General features: G+C 39.0%; 1 protein-coding gene across 3 annotated transcripts in view; it reads left to right on the top strand.

The window, feature by feature from the left end:
* MROH2B (maestro heat like repeat family member 2B) overlaps positions 1–21,348 on the top strand; it is a 78,377-nt gene that overhangs the window by 37,653 nt on the left and 19,376 nt on the right. For all 3 annotated transcript variants that reach the window (XM_019464260.2, XM_019464261.2, XM_019464259.2), the window contains 8 exons: positions 9,345–9,452; positions 9,985–10,137; positions 12,884–12,910; positions 13,657–13,776; positions 13,992–14,071; positions 20,103–20,238; positions 20,333–20,428; positions 20,928–21,017. In XM_019464260.2, the coding sequence (XP_019319805.2) occupies positions 9,345–9,452; positions 9,985–10,137; positions 12,884–12,910; positions 13,657–13,776; positions 13,992–14,071; positions 20,103–20,238; positions 20,333–20,428; positions 20,928–21,017 (810 nt within the window). The remainder of the gene's footprint in view (positions 1–9,344; positions 9,453–9,984; positions 10,138–12,883; positions 12,911–13,656; positions 13,777–13,991; positions 14,072–20,102; positions 20,239–20,332; positions 20,429–20,927; positions 21,018–21,348) is intronic.

Raw genomic sequence — 21,348 nt, 5'->3', positions numbered from 1 at the left:
AGGTCTTCCCAAACAAACAAAAACTGAAGGAATTTGTCACCACGAAACCAGCCCTACAAGAGATCCTAAGGGGGATCCTGTGAGACAAAGTACCAGAGACATCACTACAAGCATAAAACATACAGACATCACAATGACTCTAAACCCATATCTTTCTATAATAACACTGAATGTAAATGGATTAAATGCGCCAACTAAAAGACATAGGGTATCAGAATGGATAAAAAAACAAGACCCATCTATTTGCTGTCTACAAGAGACTCATTTTAGATCTGAGGACACCTTTAGATTGAGAGTGAGGGGATGGAGAACTATTTATCATGCTCCTGGAAGCCAAAAGAAAGCTGGAGTAGCCATACTTATATCAGACAAACTAGACTTTAAATTAAAGGCTGTAACAAGAGATGAAGAAGGGCATTATATAATAATCACAGGGTCTATCCACCAGGAAGAGCTAACTATTATAAATGTCTATGCGCCAAATACCCGAGCCCCCAGATATATAAAACAATTACTCATAAACATAAGCAACCTTATTGATAAGAATGTGGTCATTGCAGGGGACTTTAACACCCCACTTACAGAAATGGATAGATCATCTAGACACACAGTCAATAAAGAAACAAGGGCCCTGAATGATACATTGGATCAGATGGACTTGACAGATATATATAGAACTCTGCATCCCAAAGCAACAGAATATACTTTCTTCTCGAGTGCACATGGAACATTCTCCAAGATAGATCATATACTGGGTCACAAAACAGCCCTTCATAAGTTTACAAGAATTGAAATTATACCATGCATACTTTCAGACCACAATGCTATGAAGCTTGAAATCAACCACAGGAAAAAGTCTGGAAAACCTCCAAAAGCATGGAGGTTAAAGAACACCCTACTAACGAATGAGTGGGTCAACCAGGCAATTAGAGAAGAAATTAAAACATATATGGAAACAAACGAAAGTGAAAATACAACAATCCAAACGCTTTGGGATGCAGCGAAGGCAGTCCTGAGAGGAAAATACATTGCAATCCAGGCCTATCTCAAGAAACAAGAAAAATCCCAAATACAAAATCTAACAGCACACCTAAAGGAAATAGAAGCAGAACAGCAAAGGCAGCCTAAACCCAGCAGAAGAAGAGAAATAATAAAGATCAGAGCAGAAATAAACAATATAGAATCTAAAAAAACTGTAGAGCAGATCAACGAAACCAAGAGTTGGTTTTTTGAAAAAATAAACAAAATTGACAAACCTCTAGCCAGGCTTCTCAAAAAGAAAAGGGAGATGACCCAAATAGATAAAATCATGAATGAAAATGGAATGATTACAACCAATCCCTCAGAGATACAAACAATTATCAGGGAATACTATGAAAAATTATATGCCAGCAAATTGGACAACCTGGAAGAAATGGACAAATTTCTAAACACCCACACTCTTCCAAAACTCAATCAGGAGGAAATAGAAAGCTTGAACAGACCCATAACCAGCGAAGAAATTGAATCGGTTATCAAAAATCTCCCAACAAATAAGAGTCCAGGACCAGATGGCTTCCCAGGGGAGTTCTACCAGACATTTAAAGCAGAGATAATACCTATCCTTCTCAAGCTATTCCAAGAAATAGAAAGGGAAGGAAAACTTCCAGACTCATTCTATGAAGCCAGTATTACTTTGATTCCTAAACCAGACAGAGACCCAGTAAAAAAAGAGAACTACAGGCCAATATCCCTGATGAATATGGATGCAAAAATTCTTAATAAGATACTAGCAAATCGAATTCAACAGCATATAAAAAGAATTATTCACCATGATCAAGTGGGATTCATTCCTGGGATGCAGGGCTGGTTCAACATTCGCAAATCGATCAACGTGATACATCACATTAACAAAAAAAAAGAGAAGAACCATATGATCCTGTCAATCGATGCAGAAAAGGCCTTTGACAAAATCCAGCACCCCTTCTTAATAAAAACCCTTGAGAAAGTCGGGATAGAAGGAACATACTTAAAGATCATAAAGGCCATTTATGAAAAGCCCACAGCTAACATCATCCTCAACGGGGAAAAACTGAGAGCTTTTTCCCTGAGATCAGGAACACGACAGGGATGCCCACTGTCACCGCTGCTGTTTAATATAGTGCTGGAAGTTCTAGCATCAGCAATCAGACAACAAAAGGAAATCAAAGGCATCAAAATTGGCAAAGATGAAGTCAAGCTTTCGCTTTTTGCAGATGACATGACATTATACATGGAAAATCCGATAGACTCCACCAAAAGTCTGCTAGAACTGATACATGAATTCAGCAAAGTTGCAGGATACAAAATCAATGTGCAGAAATCAGTTGCATTCTTATACACTAACAATGAAGCAACAGAAAGACAAATGAAGAAACTGATCCCATTCACAATTGCACCAAGAAGCATAAAATACCTAGGAATAAATCTAACCAAAGATGTAAAAGATCTGTATGCTGAAAACTATAGAAAGCTTATGCAGGTAATTGAAGAAGATATAAAGAAATGGAAAGACATTCCCTGCTCATGGATTGGAAGAATAAATATTGTCAAAATGTCAATCCTACCCAAAGCTATCTACACATTCAATGCAATCCCAATCAAAATTGCACCAGCATTCTTCTCGAAACTAGAACAAGCAATCCTAAAATTCATATGGAACCACAAAAGGCCCCGAATAGCCAAAGTAATTTTGAAGAAGAAGACCAAAGCAGGAGGCATCACAATCCCAGACTTTAGCCTCTACTACAAAGCTGTCATCATCAAGACAGCATGGTATTGGCATAAAAACAGACACATAGACCAATGGAATAGAATAGAAACCCCAGAACTAGACCCACAAACGTATGGCCAACTCATCTTTGACAAAGCAGGAAAGAACATCCAATGGAAAAAAGACAGTCTCTTTAACAAATGGTGCTGGGAGAACTGGACAGCAACATGCAGAAGGTTGAAACTAGACCACTTTCTCACACCATTCACAAAAATAAACTCAAAATGGATAAAGGACCTGAATGTGAGACAGGAAACCATCAAAACCTTAGAGGAGAAAGCAGGAAAAGACCTCTCTGACCTCAGCCGTAGCAATCTCTTACTCGGCACATCCCCAAAGGCAAGGGAATTAAAAGCAAAAGTGAATTACTGGTACCTTATGAAGATAAAAAGCTTCTGCACAGCAAAGGAAACAACCAACAAAACTAAAAGGCAACCAACGGAATGGGAAAAGATATTTGCAAATGACACATCGGACAAAGGGCTAGTATCCAAAATCTATAAAGAGCTCATCAAACTCCACACCCGAAAAACAAATAACCCAGTGAAGAAATGGGCAGAAAACATGAATAGACACTTCTCTAAAGAAGACATCCGGATGGCCAACAGGCACATGAAAAGATGTTCAACGTCGCTCCTTATCAGGGAAATACAAATCAAAACCACACTCAGATACCACCTCACGCCAGTCAGAGTGGCCAAAATGAAGAAATCAGGAGACTATAGATGCTGGAGAGGATGTGGAGAAACGGGAACCCTCTTGCACTGTTGGTGGGAATGCAAATTGGTGCAGCCACTCTGGAAAGCAGTGTGGAGGTTCCTCAGAAAATTAAAAATAGACCTACCCTATGACCCAGCAATAGCACTGCTAGGAATTTATCCAAGGGATACAGGAGTACTGATGCATAGGGGCACCTGTACCCCAATGTTTATAGCGGCACTCTCAACAATAGCCAAATTATGGAAAGAGCCTAAATGTCCATCAACTGATGAATGGATAAAGAAATTGTGGTTTATATACACAATGGAATACTACGTGGCAATGAGAAAAAATGAAATATGGCCTTTTGTAGCAACATGGATGGAACTGGAGAGTGTGATGCTAAGTGAAATAAGCCATACAGAGAAAGACAGATACCATATGGTTTCACTCTTATGTGGATCCTGAGAAACATAACAGAAACCCATGGGGGAGGGGAAGGAAAAAAAAAAAAAAAAAAAAAGAGGTTAGAGTGGGAGAGAGCCAAAGCATTAGAGACTGTTAAAAGCTGAGAACAAACTGAGGGTTGATGGGGGGTGGGAGGGAGGGCAGGGTGGGAGGGAGGGCAGGGTGGGTGATGGGTATTGAGGAGGGCACCTTTTGGGATGAGCACTGGGTGTTGTATGGAAACCAATTTGACAGTAAATTTCATATATTAAAAAATAAAAAAATAAAAAAATAAAAATAAATAAATAAATAAATAAACTTGAAAATCAAAAAAAAAAAAAAATTAAAAATAGAACTACCCTACAACCCAACAATTGCACTACTAGGTATTTATCCAAGAGATACAGGTGTACTGTTTAGAAGGGATATATGCACCCCCGTGTTTATAGCAGCACTATCAACAATAGCCAAAGTATGGAAAGAGCCCAAATGTCCATTGATGGATGAATGGATAAAGAAGATGTGGTATATATCTACAAAGGAGTATTACTCAGCAATCAAAAAGAATGAAATCTTGCCATTTGCAAGGAAAATGGAAATGGAAATGGAGGATGGAAATGGAGGGTATTATGCTAACTGAAATTAGTCAATCAGAGAAAGACAAAAATCATATGACTTCACGCATCTGAGGACTTTAAGAGACAAAACAGATGAACATAAGGGAAGGGAAACAAAAACAATATAAAAACAGAACAAAACATAAGAGACTCTTAAATATGGAGAACAAACTGAGGGTTACTGGAGGGGTTGTGGGAGGGGGGATGGGCTAAGTGGGTAAGGGGCATTAAGGAATCTACTCCTGAAGTCATTGTTGCACTATATGCTAATTTGGATGTAAATTTAAAAAAATAAAATTAAAAAAATGGATTAAAGACCTAAATATGAGACAGGAAACCCTTAAAATCCTAGAAGAGAACACAGGCAGTAACCTCTTTGACATCAGCTGTAACAACTTCTTACTACATGGGTCTCCTGAGGCAAGGGAAATAAAAGCAAAAATGAAACTATTGGGACTACATCAAAATAAAAAGCTTCTGTTTAGCAAAGGAAACAATCAACAAAAGTAAAATACAACCCACAGAATGGGAGAAGATATTCACTAATGACATATCTGATAAAGGGTTCGTATCCAAAATATATAAAGAACTTATAAACTTATAAAACTCAATACCCCCCAAAAACAAATAATTCAGTTCAAAAATGGGCAGAAGACATGAAAAGACATTTCTCCAAAGGAGACATCCAGATGGCCAACAAACACATGAAAAGATGCTCAACATCACTCAGCAATCATCAAGGAAATGCAAATCAAAACTACAATGAGATATCACCTCATGCCTGTAAGAAAGTCTAAAATTAACAATACAGGAAACCACAGGTGTTGGCGAGGATGTGGAGAAAGGGGAACCCTTCTGCACTATTGGTGGGAATGCAAACTGGTGCAGCCACTGTGGAAAACAGTGTGGAGCTTCCTCAAAACGTTAAAAACAGAACTACTCTATGATCCAGTAATTGCATTGGGTGTTTACCCAAAAAATACAAAAATAATAATTAGAAGTGATCCATGCCCCCTGATGCTTATAGCAGCATTATTAACAATAAGCCAAATTATGGAAATAACCCAAATGTCTATCTGATGAATGGATAAAGAAGATTTGGTATATATACGTAATGGAACACTACTCAGTCATAAAAAAAAATGAAATCTTGCCATTTGCAGGAAGGTGGATGGAGCTAGAGAGTATAATCTTAAGCAAAATAAGTCAGTCAGAGAAGACAAATACTATTGGGTTTCACTCATATGTGGAATTTAAGAAACAACAACAACAAAAAACATGGGGGGTGGGGGGAAGAGAAGCAAACCAAGAAATAGACTTAACTATAAAGAACAAACTGATGGTTACCAGAGAGGAGGTGGGGGGTGGGGTGGGTTAAATAGGTGATGGGGATTAAGAGGGCACTTATAGGGGCACCTGGGTGGCTCAGTCGGTTAAGCATCCGACTTCGGCTCAGGTCATGATCTCGCAGTCCGTGAGCTTGAGCCCCGCGTTAGGCTCTGTGCTGACAGCTCAGAGCCTGGAGCCTGCTTTGGACTCTGTGTCTCCCTCTCTCTCTGACCCTCCCCCATCATGTTCTGTCTCTCTCTGTCTCAAAAATAAATAACCATTAAAAAAAATTAAAAAAAAAAAAAAAAAAAGAGGGCACTTATAGTAATGAGCACCAGGTGTTGTATGTAAGTGTTGAAGCACCAAATTATACACCTGAAACTAATATTACACTGTATGTTAACCAACTGGAATTTAAATTATATATATATATATATATATATATGTATATATATATATATATATATACATATATATATATATATATATATATATATATAAAAGCCCAATATATATATATAATTATTTCGATGTAGTCCTAATAGCTTATTTGTGCTTTTGTTTCCCTTGCCTCAGGAAATAAACCAAGAAAAATGTTGCTATGACCGAAATCAGAGAAGTTACTGTCTATGCTCTACTCTGAGATTTTTATGGTTCCAGGTCTCACATTTAAGTCCTTAATCCATTTTGACTTATTTTTGTATATGGTGTAAGAAGGTGGTCCAGTTTCACTTTTTTGTAGGTAGCTGTCCAGTTTTCACAGCATCATTCTTGCCTCCTTTATCAAAGATTAATTGACCATATAATCATGGGTTCATTTCTGGGCTCTCCGTTCTGTTGATCTATGTGTCTATATTTTGATACTACAGCTTTGTAGTATATCTTGAAATCTAGGATTGTGATACCTCCAGTATTATAACTTCTTTTTCTTTTTTTTTTTAATGTTTGTGTATGCATTTAACAGAGAGCGATGAGCAAGTGAGGGGAGGGGCAGAGAGAGAAGAGAGAGAATCCCAAGCAGTCCTAACGTGGGGCTCAATCCCACAAACCATGAGATCATGACCTAAACTGAAACCAAGAGTCGGATGCTCAACTGACTGAGCCACCCAAGGGCCCCAGTTTTATACTTCTTTTTCAGGATTGCTTTCACTATTCAGGGTCTTTGGTAGCTCCATACAATTTTTTTTTGAAGTTTAGTATCTTTTATAGACACGGGACAACTGTGAAATAAGCATAGGTTCTTTTAATTTGTTAATGTTTATTTATTTATTTTGACAGAGAGGCAGAGAACATGATGAGTGGGGGAGGGTCAGAGAGAGAGAGAATCCCAAACAGGCTCCGTGCTGTCAGCACAGAGCCTGATGTGGGGCTCGATCTCACAAACCATGAGATCAAGACCAGAGTCGAAATCAAGAGTTGCAGGCTTAACTGCCTGAGCCACCCAGGCACTCCTGTAGTTCCAATACAAATGTTAAGGTTATTTGTTCTAGTTCTGTGAAACATGCTGTCGGTATTTTGATAGGGATTTCATTAAGTCTGTAGATGACTTTGGGTAATGTGGACATTTTAACAATATTTGTTCTTCCAATCTATGAGGATGGAATAGCTTCCCGTTTGTGCTGTCTTCAATTTCTTTCATCAGTGTTACAGTTTTCAGAGTGCATGTCTTACATGTCCTTAGTTAAGTTTGTTCCTAGGTGTTTTATTATTTTTGGTGCAATTGTAAATGGAATTGTTTTCTTAATTTCTCTTTCTGTTACTTCATTATTAGTGTGTAGAAATGCAACAGATTTCTCTATACTGTTTTTGTGTCCTGTGACCTTACTGAATGCATTTACCATTTCTAGTAGTTTTTTGGTAGTCTTTAGGATTTTCTATGCATACCATCATGTCGTCTGCAAATAGTGAAAATTTTATTTCTTCCTTATCAATTTGGATGCCTTTTATTTCTTTCATTTGCCTGATTGCTGTGGCTAGGACTCTCAGTACTATGTTGAATAAAAGTGGTGAGGGTAGACATCCTTGTCTTGTTCCTGGTCTTAAGGGAAAAGCTCTTAAGTTTTTTACCATTGAGTATGATGTTAGCTCTGGATTTTTCATGTTTAGGTATGTTTAGGTATGTTCCCTCTAAACCTACTTTATTGAGGGTTTTTATCATGAATGGATGTACTTTGTCAAATGCTTTTTCTGCATCTATTGAAAAGGTTTTCACCCTTTCATTGATGTGGTATATCACATTCATTGATTTGTGAATATTGAACCACACTTGCATCCCAGGATCAATGCTTCATTATTTAACCAGGTTTGTGAAAGTATTGAAAAATGAATTTCAATTATTCTTACTTAATAAAAAGTATTTTTAGTATATTTTGGCCTTGATTTTTTAACTTAAATCATAAATATCAAGGGGCGCCTGGGTGGCTCAGTCGGTTGAGCGTCCGACTTCAGCTCAGGTCACGATCTTGCGGTCCGTGAGTTCGAGCCCCGCGTCAGGCTCTGGGATGGCCCAGAGCCTGGAGCCTACTTCCGATTCTGTGTCTCCCTCTCTCTCTGCCCCTCCCCCGTTCATGCTCTGTCTCTCTCTGTCTCAAAAATAAATAAATGTTTAAAAAAAAATCATAAATATCAAAATCATTGAATTTACAAGCTGAAAATAACCTTAGATGCTATTGATTTTCAACCTAGAGAAAACATAAGCATAACCTAGAGAGCTTTTTCAAAGCACTTTTACCTATTCCCTACCCTGGCCTAAGCTGCAGAGTATATGTGAATGTGGAGGAAGGAGAGTATGTGTGTTAAAAAAAATTAAAAATAAATTTTAAAAATTCCCAGGCTAATAAAGACCACCTAGTATAAAAAAAATTTTGTAGTGTATTTTGTTATGCATTGTCCTCAGAAATTTTAAGATGTTTAGGATTCTCTCTTCCATATTAAATGGTCAGAAACCACTAGACTTACTGAACTTTTGAGACTGCTTTTTTATTATTTATCTTCTCCTTGTCTGATGTGATCATTTATTGCTCTTGGAATTATTTCTAACACCATTTCCCCCATCCTGTTTGGAACTCTCCTTCCCACCCAGTCCAATGGCTTGCTCCCTCATTCATTTCAGAACACTACTCAATGTTACCCTGTTAATGAAGACTTCCACCCGTTTAAATTGAAAATGCCCCAACCTACAGTGCTATTCTCTTTTCTTGTTTTCCTTCTGTCCATAGCACTTCTCACCATTGAAATACTATATATTTACATATTTAGCAAATTTATGTGCTTATTTAATGTTATTCCCCTGTCATTTCCCCCTGGTTGTGTGCACTACAAGGAAAGGGAGTTCCGTGTGTTCTGTTCACTGTTGTCTCCCCAGCACCTAGAAGAGTGCCTGACACATAATAGGGGTTCCATAAATATTTGTTGAATAAGTGAATGGCTAAACTCAAAACTCCTATCTTTTCTGACTTTAGGGAATAACATCTATTTTAGGATACTGCGCTGAGACTCACTTGGATACTGTCTTAAAAGTTCTTAAGACATTCCAAGATCGGGAAAAGTTTTTCATGAATCGATGTAAGGTAAAAAGAACAACTTTCTGTCCCAAAGCTTTTGGTCACTGCAAGGGCAAACGACACTGATCCCATCACTGAACAGCCTCTTCCTGTCCCCAGGTCTGTAGTCCAGGTGAGAATTGCCTGAGCCCAGGCCCTGTAGCATGACCAGCTATCTGACAGATCTACTCCATTTTCTATCACTATTGCTGACTCGAAAGGTCCTAAGGAATTCTGTGTGTGCCTAGGTTTGTCCCTCTACCAACTGTTCAGGCCTCCTGGTCAGTTTCCATTGTGTACACTCTGCTTCCCCTGAAGGAAAGAGATGTAATAAGTAAAAATTAACACACGCTTTCCCACAGGGACCTCTTTTTTAAAGCCTGATAGATCCACAGCACAGTTTGGGGTGTTTAAATTTGACCAAGCAAGGGTATCAGTTTTAGACTAATTTTCATCATCGCAGTCTCATTTCTTAATCCCTGTAGTGGTCCATAGAATTAGGAAACAACATGGAAGGAAGGCGACACCTTCCATCATAGTTTTTATGTCTCTCTTTCAGGGTATTTTTTCTGGGAAAAAGAGCCTCACCAAGACTGATGTCATGGTAATCTACGGAGCTGTGGCCCTCCATGCTCCTAAGGGTCAACTCCTCACCAGGCTCGATCAAGACATCGTATCCCAAGTCCTATTTCTTTATGGCCAGTGCTCTCAGGTAATGGCTAGCACAGGGCTGCCTGGATTTCTAGTCTGGGGTTCCCAAACCTTGGAGGGGCTCACCTCTTGGGAATATTCATGCTCAAAAGATACAGGCCAAAGGCAAGACAGGACCTGGTATATTTGGAAGATGAGAATGTAAGACAAAAAAAATTTTTTTTCATAACAAAACAGGGTCAGGTAATTTGTTTCTTTCCAAAACTTTGGGCAGTTCATGTCCCATGATACCTTCCTAGGTAAGTACCCATAGCAGTCTCCCTCGAATCAAACTTAAAATAATTACTCCAGTACCTCATTAGGGCATTACAGATTCATTACTTCCCTGCAATAGTCTCTGAAGTGTTACTAATGGTAGTTGTTCAACCTTTTACGTGGTATAGATAAACCACCTAAAACAGTGCCTCACAAATAGTAAGTGAAATACATGTATCTTTTCAAATTTTTTTAATGTTTATTTATTCTTGAGAGAGAGGGGGACAGAACATGAGCAGGGAAGAGGCAGAGAGAGAGGGAGACAGAAGACCTGAGGCAGTCTCTGTGCTGTCAGTGCAGAGCCCGATGTGGGGCTCCAACTCATAGAACTGAACCGTGAGATCATGACCTGAGCCAAAGTCAGACACTCAACCGACTCAGCTACCCAGGCGCCCCACAATACATGTATCTTTAAGAGAATAAAAATATCATTAACCAATCTACGCAGTCTACATCATTAGGTACTATTTCACACGCACCCCAACACACACATTCATACCAATCCCCCCGGCTGTCGCTGATGCTCTTCAAACATGCCAGGAATATTCCTGCCTCAGAGCCACACATCTGAGTTGGAATTCATCTGATCATTTCTGTCCCCCATAGTACTTTTTATATCTTTAATAAAGTACTTTATATATATTGTCAATTTAGCCATTTTGCTAACTAGTGCCAGGTCAGCCACCTAAAAATCACCTTGGGATCAAGTTTGAAATACGGCTTCCCAGAACCATTTTTCAGGGAGATTGATTCAGTAGATCTGGGGTGGAGTCTGACAGCTGTAATTTTAAAAGGTTTATAAATGATTCTTATCCACAGCCAAGTTTCAGAAGCTTCTGCCGATTACGTGCACATCTGCTCCCACATCAGACTGTCAGCACCTTGATGTTAGGGATGGTACCTTATGCTGTCTTACCTCCTCTTCTGTGCTCTCCACACACCACCTGCTTGATAAATCTGTACTCTTGATATTTATTCATGTGTGTGTGTGATAAAAATGGAATCACAGGGAACTCATGATATCACAGATATAAGTATACGCCAGTGAAAGGGATTAGGGCAGTGATCCTCACCCTTCAGTTGCATGACAATTACCTGGAGAGCTTGTTAAAAATAGAGATCTCTAATGAATCACAGCCTTTAGGGATGGATCTATGAATCTGTATTTTTGCCGTGCTCCTGAAAAGGTGATTCTGATGCACTCAAAATTTGAAAAGCAATGATGAAAACCAAAAATATGATTTAAAAAAAGATGTTTTCTGGGGCACCTGGGTGGCTCAGTTGGTTGGGCATCCGACTTCGGCTCAGGTCATGATCTCACGGTTCATGAGTTCAAGCCCCACATAGGCTTCTGTGCTGACAGCTCAGAGCCTGAAGCCTGCTTCAGGTTCTGTGTCTCTCTCTCTTCTCTCTCCCCACTCATACTCTGTCTCTCTCTCAAAAATAAATAAACATTAAAAAAATTTTTTGAAGATGTTTTCTGTTACATTAATTTTTAGTCAGTCATTGAGGAAAATTAGGATAAAAATAAAAGAGGAAAAGAGATAAAGATGTTTTAGATAATGATGACTGTACATTTTCAAGGTACAGTCAGTTCTGCTGTAACACAGCATAGAACAACATAGTACAAAAAACCACAGGATTGTGGGGGAAATGGGGTAAGGGGCACAACATTCAAAACCCCATCAATGACACAGAAAAAAATAGGAACCTAATTTTTAAAACCATTTAAGAAAAAAAAAACATTTAAGAAATATCTAAGTACTATAAAAAAAATTATGTCACTTTTCCTTTAAAAACACATGAATTCAATTGTGAAAGTTGTGAGTTATTATGAAATGGTGGTATAAAGAAGGGTCGTTTGAAATCAGCCGGACAGCTAGAATGCCAGATTTGTATGGGAAGCAGCTCTTACCATGGTAAACTGAGGCAGCTGGCGTGTTTGAGGTGTTGTGTGAGTATTCCTATGCGGTTCAATTCAGCTAGTTCACCTTTTGCTGTCATGGACCAAACTGTGCATAAGCAAACACAAAATTCAGAATATACCAGAAGTATTTACTCACATATCAATTTCACTGGAACAAAATTGCATTTTCAATGCAAGCATCATAGCAGAACTGACTATACCTCCTTCCAAAGTCAGCTCCCCTATTACTTTCATTCTATAGCTTTTCGCTGATCTTTCTGCCAACAGCCTCTATCCTTTTTCTTACGAAAATCTGGTAGAGTCTCTTTAAATTGTGAGGCTTGAAACCCAAACGCCTGATATCTTTATGCTGCGTTCTGTATATTAGACTCACCTGGGGAAAATGTCTGCCAATGTACAGGACCTCACTTTGGAAATAGGGGAGGGAGTGAACAGCACCCAACTCCTTGGCAAGACTCCGTGTCCTGCTTCACTCTTGTTTTCAGATTGGTGGGTGGGTCTTTTTGCTGGTGTAAGGGAACTCTCTAACTGCGGCTCTATATCTGCTTTTGCCTTTGGTTTTCAGGTTCTGGGCATGTCTGTGATGAATAAGGTATGCAATATATTTGATATATTTGAATACAAATACATTTGAATACCAAGTAGGCTCCCTGGAAATGCAGGAAGCATATATGTCCTCTTGATTTGATTCCAAAGGAAAGGATCCCAATATATAACTAATTAATCCAATTCTGAAGCCAGGATCCCTGAGCTTAATCTAGGACAAAACATAGAGCTATATTTGGTTACAGGTGGTTTGAAAGTTAGACTGCAAACTAGAACAGTATTTTTAGAACTATGGGCTGTGACCCACCAGTAGACTATGATTTCAATGTAATAGATTTAATAGACCGCACCAGCAAATTTTTTAATGAAATAAAAGAAATAGAAGAGAACATTGTACATAGCAATAAGTATCATAAAACTTTTATTTCAGTTATTATATACATTATATTTAGATAGATAGATAGATAGATAGATAGATAGAATGTAAGTACAGAATGGAATTGTAAACTGTTTCCTACTGTGTGGTTTATGGTCCAAAAAGTTTAAAAGCCACTGCCTTATAGAACCTCAATCTATGGGGGGTGGGGGGTAGGGGTGGAAGGAGTAGAAATTGACCTTTGTTTTTTCAATTTCCCTGCAACTTTGATCCTAAACTGAGGTAGAGAAAGAAAAAGAAACAGATTCTCACTTCTGTCTGGGCACATAGTTCAACCCTAAGTCAAGAACTGGGTTTATAGAACCAGGTGTGGTACCCAAGACTTTGGCTTGCACTGTGAATCCTTCCGTTTTTAGGACATGGATCTGCAAATGAGTTTCACAAGAAGTATCACTGAGATTGGCATTGCTGTCCAAGATGCTGAGGATCAGGGGTTCAAGTTCTCCTATAAGGAGGTGCTACTGGGTTACATGCTGGTGAGTGGGCAGAGAGGACATGGGCAAGGCCATGAAAAGTCTGTTACCAAGAGCACAGAGCTGTCTTTTTTTGGTGGGTAAAACTTGCCAGTCCCAGGGAACAAACAGATCTCTGCCATATTTTGGACCAAGGGCACCCAGTGGTCCAATGGTATTGCAGCTGCATGTGGAAACTCCCCTTTCTAAAATATTTCACCTCCTTGTTTGTGTTACAGGACTTCATCAGGGATGAGCCCCTGGATTCCTTAGCTAGCCCTGTTCGGTGGAAAGCTTTAATCGCCATTAGATACCTCAGGTAGAGAATTTTAGAGAATTTTTCTTGCTCTCATTGAGAAAAATATTTCCTTCCCAATATCCTCCTTCAGATCAACTAACTTCTCAGTCAGTGGATACACCAGTGCACCCTTCCCAAAGTGAACACAGCTCATCGATGGGCTATTTCAAATTGGGGCTTCTCCCTCTTTTCAGACTTACAGAACTGACTAAGAGCCTGACCATTTGATAACCAAGAGGGAGAAAGAGCCACTTAGAGGAGTCAGACTTATTGATACATAAGGATTGAAGTTTTGGTGCAAAAGGAAATTTCTTTTCCTAGACTTTGGTCTGTAGGCAAATTTTAATATTCCCATTAAAAACTTATGAAGCCCTGGGGCACCTGGGTGTCTCAGTCGGTTAAGTGTCTGACTTCAGCTCAGGTCATGATCTCAAGGTTCAAGAGTTTGAGTCCCACGTGGGGGCTCAGTGCTGACAGCTCAGAGCCTGGAGCCTGCTATGGATTCTGTGTCTCCCTCTCTCTCTGCCCCTCCCCTACTCATGCTCTGTCTCTCTCTCACACAAAAATAAACATTAAAAAAAAACTGACGAAAGCCCTAATCATATTTTAGTTGGTTAGTAGAAATAAACCTAAAGAAGAAAATAATTTTAATCAAAATTTTATTTTATTTTATTTTTAAATTCTTTTTTTAACGTTTATTTATTTTTGAGACAGGGAGAGACAGAGCATGAACAGGGGAGGGTCAGAGAGAGGGAGACACAGAATCTGAAACAGGCTCCAGGCTCTGAGCTGTCAGCACAGAGCCCGACGCGGGGCTCGAACTCACGGACCGCAAGATCAGGACCTGAGCCGAGGTCGGCGGCTTAACGGACTGAGCCACCCAGGCGCCCCTTAATCAAGATTTTAAAATAATATTTTCCCCCTGCAGTAAAGAAATACAAATTCATTGTTAAATTTTAGAAACTATAGAAAGTTTTTAAAAATAATAAAAACTTTGGGCTCCCAGGTGGCTCAGTCAGTTGAGCAGCCGACTTCAGCTCAGGTCAGGATCTCACAAGTTTGTGAGTTTGAGCCCCGCATCGAGCTCTCTGCTGTCAGCACAGGGCCCACTTCAGATCCTGGATCCTCTGTCCCCCTCTCTCTCTGCCCCTCCTCAGCTTGTGCTCTCTTTCTCTCTAAAATAAATAAACCTTTAAAAATAATAATAATAATAATAATTGCCCCCTATTTTCAACATTTTGGTATGTGTTCTTCAATTCATTATACCCTATTCTTCATTTTAAGTAGAGTTGAGATCGTGCTCTACATACGATCGTGCATCCTGTCTTTCCTTATTTCACCTTACATATTCCCATGTTATTACCATTCTTTACAAACATTGTTCTTTTTTCATTGTTTTTAAAAAATATTTTAATTGTGAGGGGTGCCTGGGTGGCTCAGTTGGTTGAGCAACCGATTTCGGCTCGGGTCATGATCTCACAGTTTGTGAGTTCGAGCCCTGCATTGGACTCCGGGCTGTCAGTGCAGAGACCGCTTCAGATCTTCTGTCTCCCTCTCTCTCTGCTTCTCACCACATTGTGTGTGTGTGTGTGTCTCTCTCTATCAAAAATAAATAAGCATAAAAATTTGTTTAAAAAATATTTTAATTGTTGTAAAATACCCCAAAAATGTACCATCTTAACTATTTTTTAAGTGCATAGTGCAGCAGTGTTAAGTATAATCATATTGTTGTGAAATCAACCTCAAGAATTCTTTTCATCTTGCAAAACTGAAGCTCTATACACATTAAACAACTCCCTGTTCCCTCTTCCCACCAGAGCTGGCAAACACCATTCTACCTTCTGTCTCTATGAACTATGTATTTTAGGTACCTCATATAATGGGATCATGCAGTATTTGTCTTCTTGTGCCTTTCTTATTTCACTAGAATAATGTCCATCCATATGATAGCCTGTGTCAAAATTTCATTCCTTTTTAAGGCTGAATAATATTCCATTTAATATATACACCATATTTTGTTAATCCATTCACCCAATGGATGCTTGGGTTGTGTTCATGGTTTGATTCTTGTGAATAATTCCACTAACAAACATGGGTGCCTAAATATCTTTTCCAGTCCTTGCTTTTAATTCTTTTGCGTATACACGTAAAAGTAGGATTGCTGGATCATACGAGAATTCTATTTTTAATTGTTTAAGGAAGCACCATACTGTTTTCTGTAGCAATGGCACCATTTCACGCTCCCATCAACAGTGCATAAGGGTTCTAATTTTTCCATATTTTTGCCAATACTTGTCATTTTCTGGTTTATTTTTAATAGCAGCCATCCTTAGAATCTCATTGTGGTTTTGAGTTGCATTTCTCTAATGATTTAGCAACTTTCAGCATCTTTTCATATGCTCATTACCTATCTTTATATCTTCTTTGGAAAAATGTTTACTTCTTTTGTCCATTTTTGTAATTGATTCTTTGTTTTTTGTTGTTGAGTTGTCAGAGTTCTTTGTATATTGTGGTTATAAGCTCCTTACCAGATATGTGATTTGTAAATATTTTCTCCCATTCCATAGATTGTCTTTTTACTGTATTAATTGTGTCCTTTGATGCACAGAAGCTTTAATTTTTGTCTATTGTCTATTTTCCATTTGTCTATTTTCCCTTTTGTTATCTGTGCTTTTAGTGTCATATCCAAGAAATCATTGCCAAATCCAATATCATTAAGCTTTCTCTCAAAGTTTTCTTCCAGGAGTTGAAGAGTTTTAGCTCATACATTTAGGTGTTTGGTCCATTTTGCCTTGATTTTTGTGTATGGAATAAGGTAAGGGTCCCAACTTCATTTGTTGTATGTGGATATCCAGTTTTCCCAACACTATTGAAAAGACTTTCCTTTCCCTCACTGAATGGTCTTGGACCCTTGTGACCATGTATCCCAGAGTTTATTCCAGGGCTCTCTATTCCATTAGTCTATATATGTCTGTCTCTTTATGCCAGAACCACACTGTTTTGATTACTGTGGTTTTTGTAATAATCTTTGAAACCAGGAAGTGTGAGAACTCCAACTTTGTCCTTTTTCAAGATTATTTTGACTATTTGGGGTCCCTTGAGATTTCATATGAATTTTAGGATGGATTTTCCATTTCTACAAAAACTGGGATTTTGATGGAGATTACATTAAATCTATAATCTGCTTTGGGTAGTATGGATATCCTAACAAAAGTAAGCACCCAAATCAATGAACATGGGATGTTTTTCCATTTATTTGTGTCTTTTTTAATTTCCTTTAGCAACCTTTTGTGGTTTTCAGTGTACAAGTCTTTCGCTCCCTTGGTTAAATATTTTATTCTTTTTGATGCTATTGTAAATGGAATTGTTAATTTCCTTTTTGATTATTCATTGTTAATGTAGTAACACAACTGATGGGTATGTATTGATTTTGTATTCTACACCATTGTTGAATTTGTTTTATTCTAATAATTTTTTTGTGAATGTTGAGGTTTTCTAATTTTTTTTTACTGTTTATTTATTTTTGAGAGACAGAGAGAGATAGAGCACAAGCAGGAGAAGGTCAGAGAGAGAGAGGGAGACAGAGAAGCCAAAGCAGGCTCCAGGCTCTGAGCTGTCAGCACAGAGCCCAATGCAGGGCTCGAACTCACAAACTGCGAGATCATGACCTGAGCCGAAGTTGGACGCTTAACCAACTAGGGTGCCACCCAGGCACCCTAGGGTTTTCTATATATAAGATCATATCTTCTGCAAACAGAGATAATTTTGCTTCTTCTTTCCAATCTACATGGCTTTTATTTCTTTTTATTGCCTAATAGCTCTGGCTGGCACTTTCAGTATTATGTTAAATAAAAGTGGCAAAAGCAAGCATCCTTATCTTGTCCCTGATCTTAGATTTTCCTCTAAATATCAGAGGAAAAGTTTACAGTCTTTCACCATTAACATGATATTAGCTGTAGCCTTTTCATATATAGCCTTTATTATGTTGAGGTAACAAACAGCATTTTTAATGGCTGTTTAATGACTAACTGTATAGATATATCTCATATTATTTAATCAACCTACTCTTGCTATAGTTAATTGTCAGTTTTTAAAACTATAAATAGGGGCGCCTGGGTGGCTCAGCTGGTTGAGCATCGGACTTCAGGTCATGATCTCACGGATTGTGAGTTCGACCCCCGCGTTGGGCTCTGTGCTGACAGCTCAGAGCCTGGAGCCTGCTTTGGATTCTATGTCCCTCTCTCGCTCTGCCCCTCCCCTGCTCATGCTCTGTCTCTCTGTCTCTCTGTCTCTCTCTCTCTCAAGAATAAATAAAACATTAAAAAATAAAAACTATAAATAATATTTTGGTGAACACTTTATGCAAAAAGTGCTCTCTGAACTTTTAATTATAAAAGTTGACAATTTAGTTCAATAAATAGTATTCAATGTCATGCATGTACCAGGCATTGAGCTAGATTCAAAAAAGATAACCATTAACAAAATATGGCCTTGTATACTGGGGAAAATAGATGCAAAAACATACCCACACAATCTCCTAAACTGTAGCAAGAAGCAACTAAGAGAAGGCACAGGTTGCCATGTTTCCAAAGATACGTGAAGTTTGAAGAAAGCTCAGATAAATAAATGTGGAAGATAAACTAAAAGTTAGCTAGGCACTAAAATAATGTCGTCAAGTAGAAATATAATGCAAGTCACATATGTCACTTAAAATTTTCTGGCAGCCACTTTTTAAAAGAGTGAAAAGAAACATTAATTTTAATAATTTTACTTAATCCGATATATTCAGTATATTATCATTTCAACGTGTATTTGATATTTAACAAATGTAATGAGATAATTTACATGATTTTTCATACAAAATCTTCAAAATCCAGTGTGTTTTAGAATTACAGCATGTCTTAATTTAGTCTAGCCACAACTCAGGTATTGGATAGCTGCCTGTCGCTAGAGATTACCCTCGTTTGGACAGCACACTTATAGAACTGGCAAACCAATCTCTAATGACTGAAAACCAATCGGTTTTCAGGGGCTAGAGTGAAGGAAGAGATGAACTGTAAAGGGGCATAAGGAAAAATCTAGGTGTTCTATATTGATTATAGTGGTGGTTTCATGGGTGCAAAACCCATTTAATTGCACACTTTTAACTGGATGCAGCTTGTTGTGCATAAATTTTGCCTCAATAAGTTGATTTTTTTTTAAGTCAGCCAGACAATAAAGATGAAAAGACTGTTCAACATATTTAACACTTTCAATTGACCTGCCCCAGCTGGTACTGACTTTTATTCCCCTGTGAGAGAACCAATTTCACCCTGCCCCAACCGTGTCATCATTTTCAATTTCTTTGCTAATTTGGTAGCTGACAAGTGGCATTTTATTGTCTTGATTTACATTTATTAAATAATAAATGGGGATTTTCGTGTTTATTGAACATTTACATTTTTCCACGTTATGTCTAGGCTCATACCTTCGTGATGTTTATAGTAAATACCTGAAAGAAAGAAAGAAGGGAATGAAGGAAGGAAGGGAGGTAGAATAGAAAGGAGGGAGGAAGGGAGGGGGAAGGAAGGATGATTACAATGTCATTACTATAGGTACATTCATGAGTACCTATAGTATGTGTGACACCAGTTATAACCTGAGAAGACATATGAAATGGATAAAAATCACTGCTCCAAATTTAGAATTCCCCCCACCCAACACACACACACACACACACACACACACACACAACCCATGAGCACTAGAAAAAACAAGTGGGTTAACGTTATCACAGATCATATAATAAAGGATTAAATACCACAGAGCTAGGGATGATTTGTTCATCACTCTAATAAATTAGAAATGAGGCATGTTGACTATGCACACCAGTACAGTCTGATTCCATGTGCCCAACCTCTCCCTGCTTCTGTCACCACCTCCCTCAACATTCCAACACGTCGGCAAACGTATCTGACCCCTTCAGGTATGGTTGGCAGTTCTTGGGTACTCTTCCGGGCTATGTTTTGTTTGTCATCCTAACGTCCATCCCTCTACATGGTTCTCGTTTCAGCAAACTGAAGCCTCAGCTCTCACTAAATGACCATCTCAATATTCTTGAAGAGACTATTCGGAGGCTGCTTCCCCTTCCACCTCTGGAAAAACTCAAAGATGAAGGCGAAACAGATAAGGACAAGGAGCACATCAATGTACGTGGGGGTGAGGCCTGAGTAAAATCAAGAACTACAGTGGGACTCTACTCTCCCGCTGGAGCCTGACACTCATGCTCACTTTGGATTTCAGTTTCTCTACGAACGATCCATGGATGCTCTGGGAAGGCTGCTGAGGACCATGATGTGGGATAATGTGAAAGCGGAGGACTGTCAAGAAATGTTCAATGTGAGTAGGGCCACTGCTCAAACTGATTCCCACATCCCCTCATCTGTGCTGCAAGGTGACACTCCAGACTCTACCTCATCCTCTTCCCAGGGAGATGTCCAGCCTGACCCATTTAACCCACCACATAGGGCCAGTCCTCTTAAAATTGTTTGTGGGATGGGGCGCCTGGGTGGCTTGGTTGGTTAAGCATCCGACTTTGGCTCAGGTCATGATCTCACCGCCCGTGAGTTCGAGCCCCGCGTCGGGCTCTGTGCTGACCGCTCAGAGCCCAGAGCCTGTTTCAGATTCTGTGTCTCCCTCTCTCTCTGACCCTCCCCCATTCATGCTCTGTCTCTCTCTGTCTCAAAAAATAAATAAAAACGTTAAAAAAAATTTTAAAAAAATTGTTTGTGGGAGGTGAGCACCGTTACAGAAGAGGCAGAGACAGCAGGAGCCAGAGAATGAGAATGAGTGAATATGAGGAGTGCTAAGGAAAGGACATTTATTCTTTGACCAACAGCTTCTCCGAATGTGGCTTGTTTCACAAAAAGACTGGGAAAGAGAAAGAGCCTTCCAGATCACCGCACAAGTGCTGACAAATGATGTGGAGGTAAGTAATCCCCAGCAGTGAATAGATTTCATCCTTTGCTGACAGTAGGGATCAGCTGAGGCCTCTGGAATCCCAAACTTGTGCATGATGGATCTCCAGTCCCAGAATGGAGTGCTTTCCAGAGAAGCACCTGAGAGGTGTCGCCCGACCCCAGAGTGAGGCAAGGACACTAGGATTAAACTATCTGGCTGCCTTTACATGCTTGCCGGCTCACTTTTCCACTGCCCTTAAAGGGAAAGTCCAAGATTCAATTTCATTCTAAGGACCTTTAGGGGGAAAATAAGGGACTTCATCTCCAGTGTTGTTGGGAATATCCTGGGATGTCAAGCCT

The sequence above is a fragment of the Panthera pardus genome, unplaced genomic scaffold (genome assembly GCF_024362965.1).
Source record: "Panthera pardus isolate Hobbes unplaced genomic scaffold, ASM2436296v1 HiC_scaffold_2, whole genome shotgun sequence".
NCBI lineage: Eukaryota > Metazoa > Chordata > Mammalia > Carnivora > Felidae > Panthera > Panthera pardus.
This window is presented reverse-complemented; position numbering and strand designations above follow the sequence as displayed.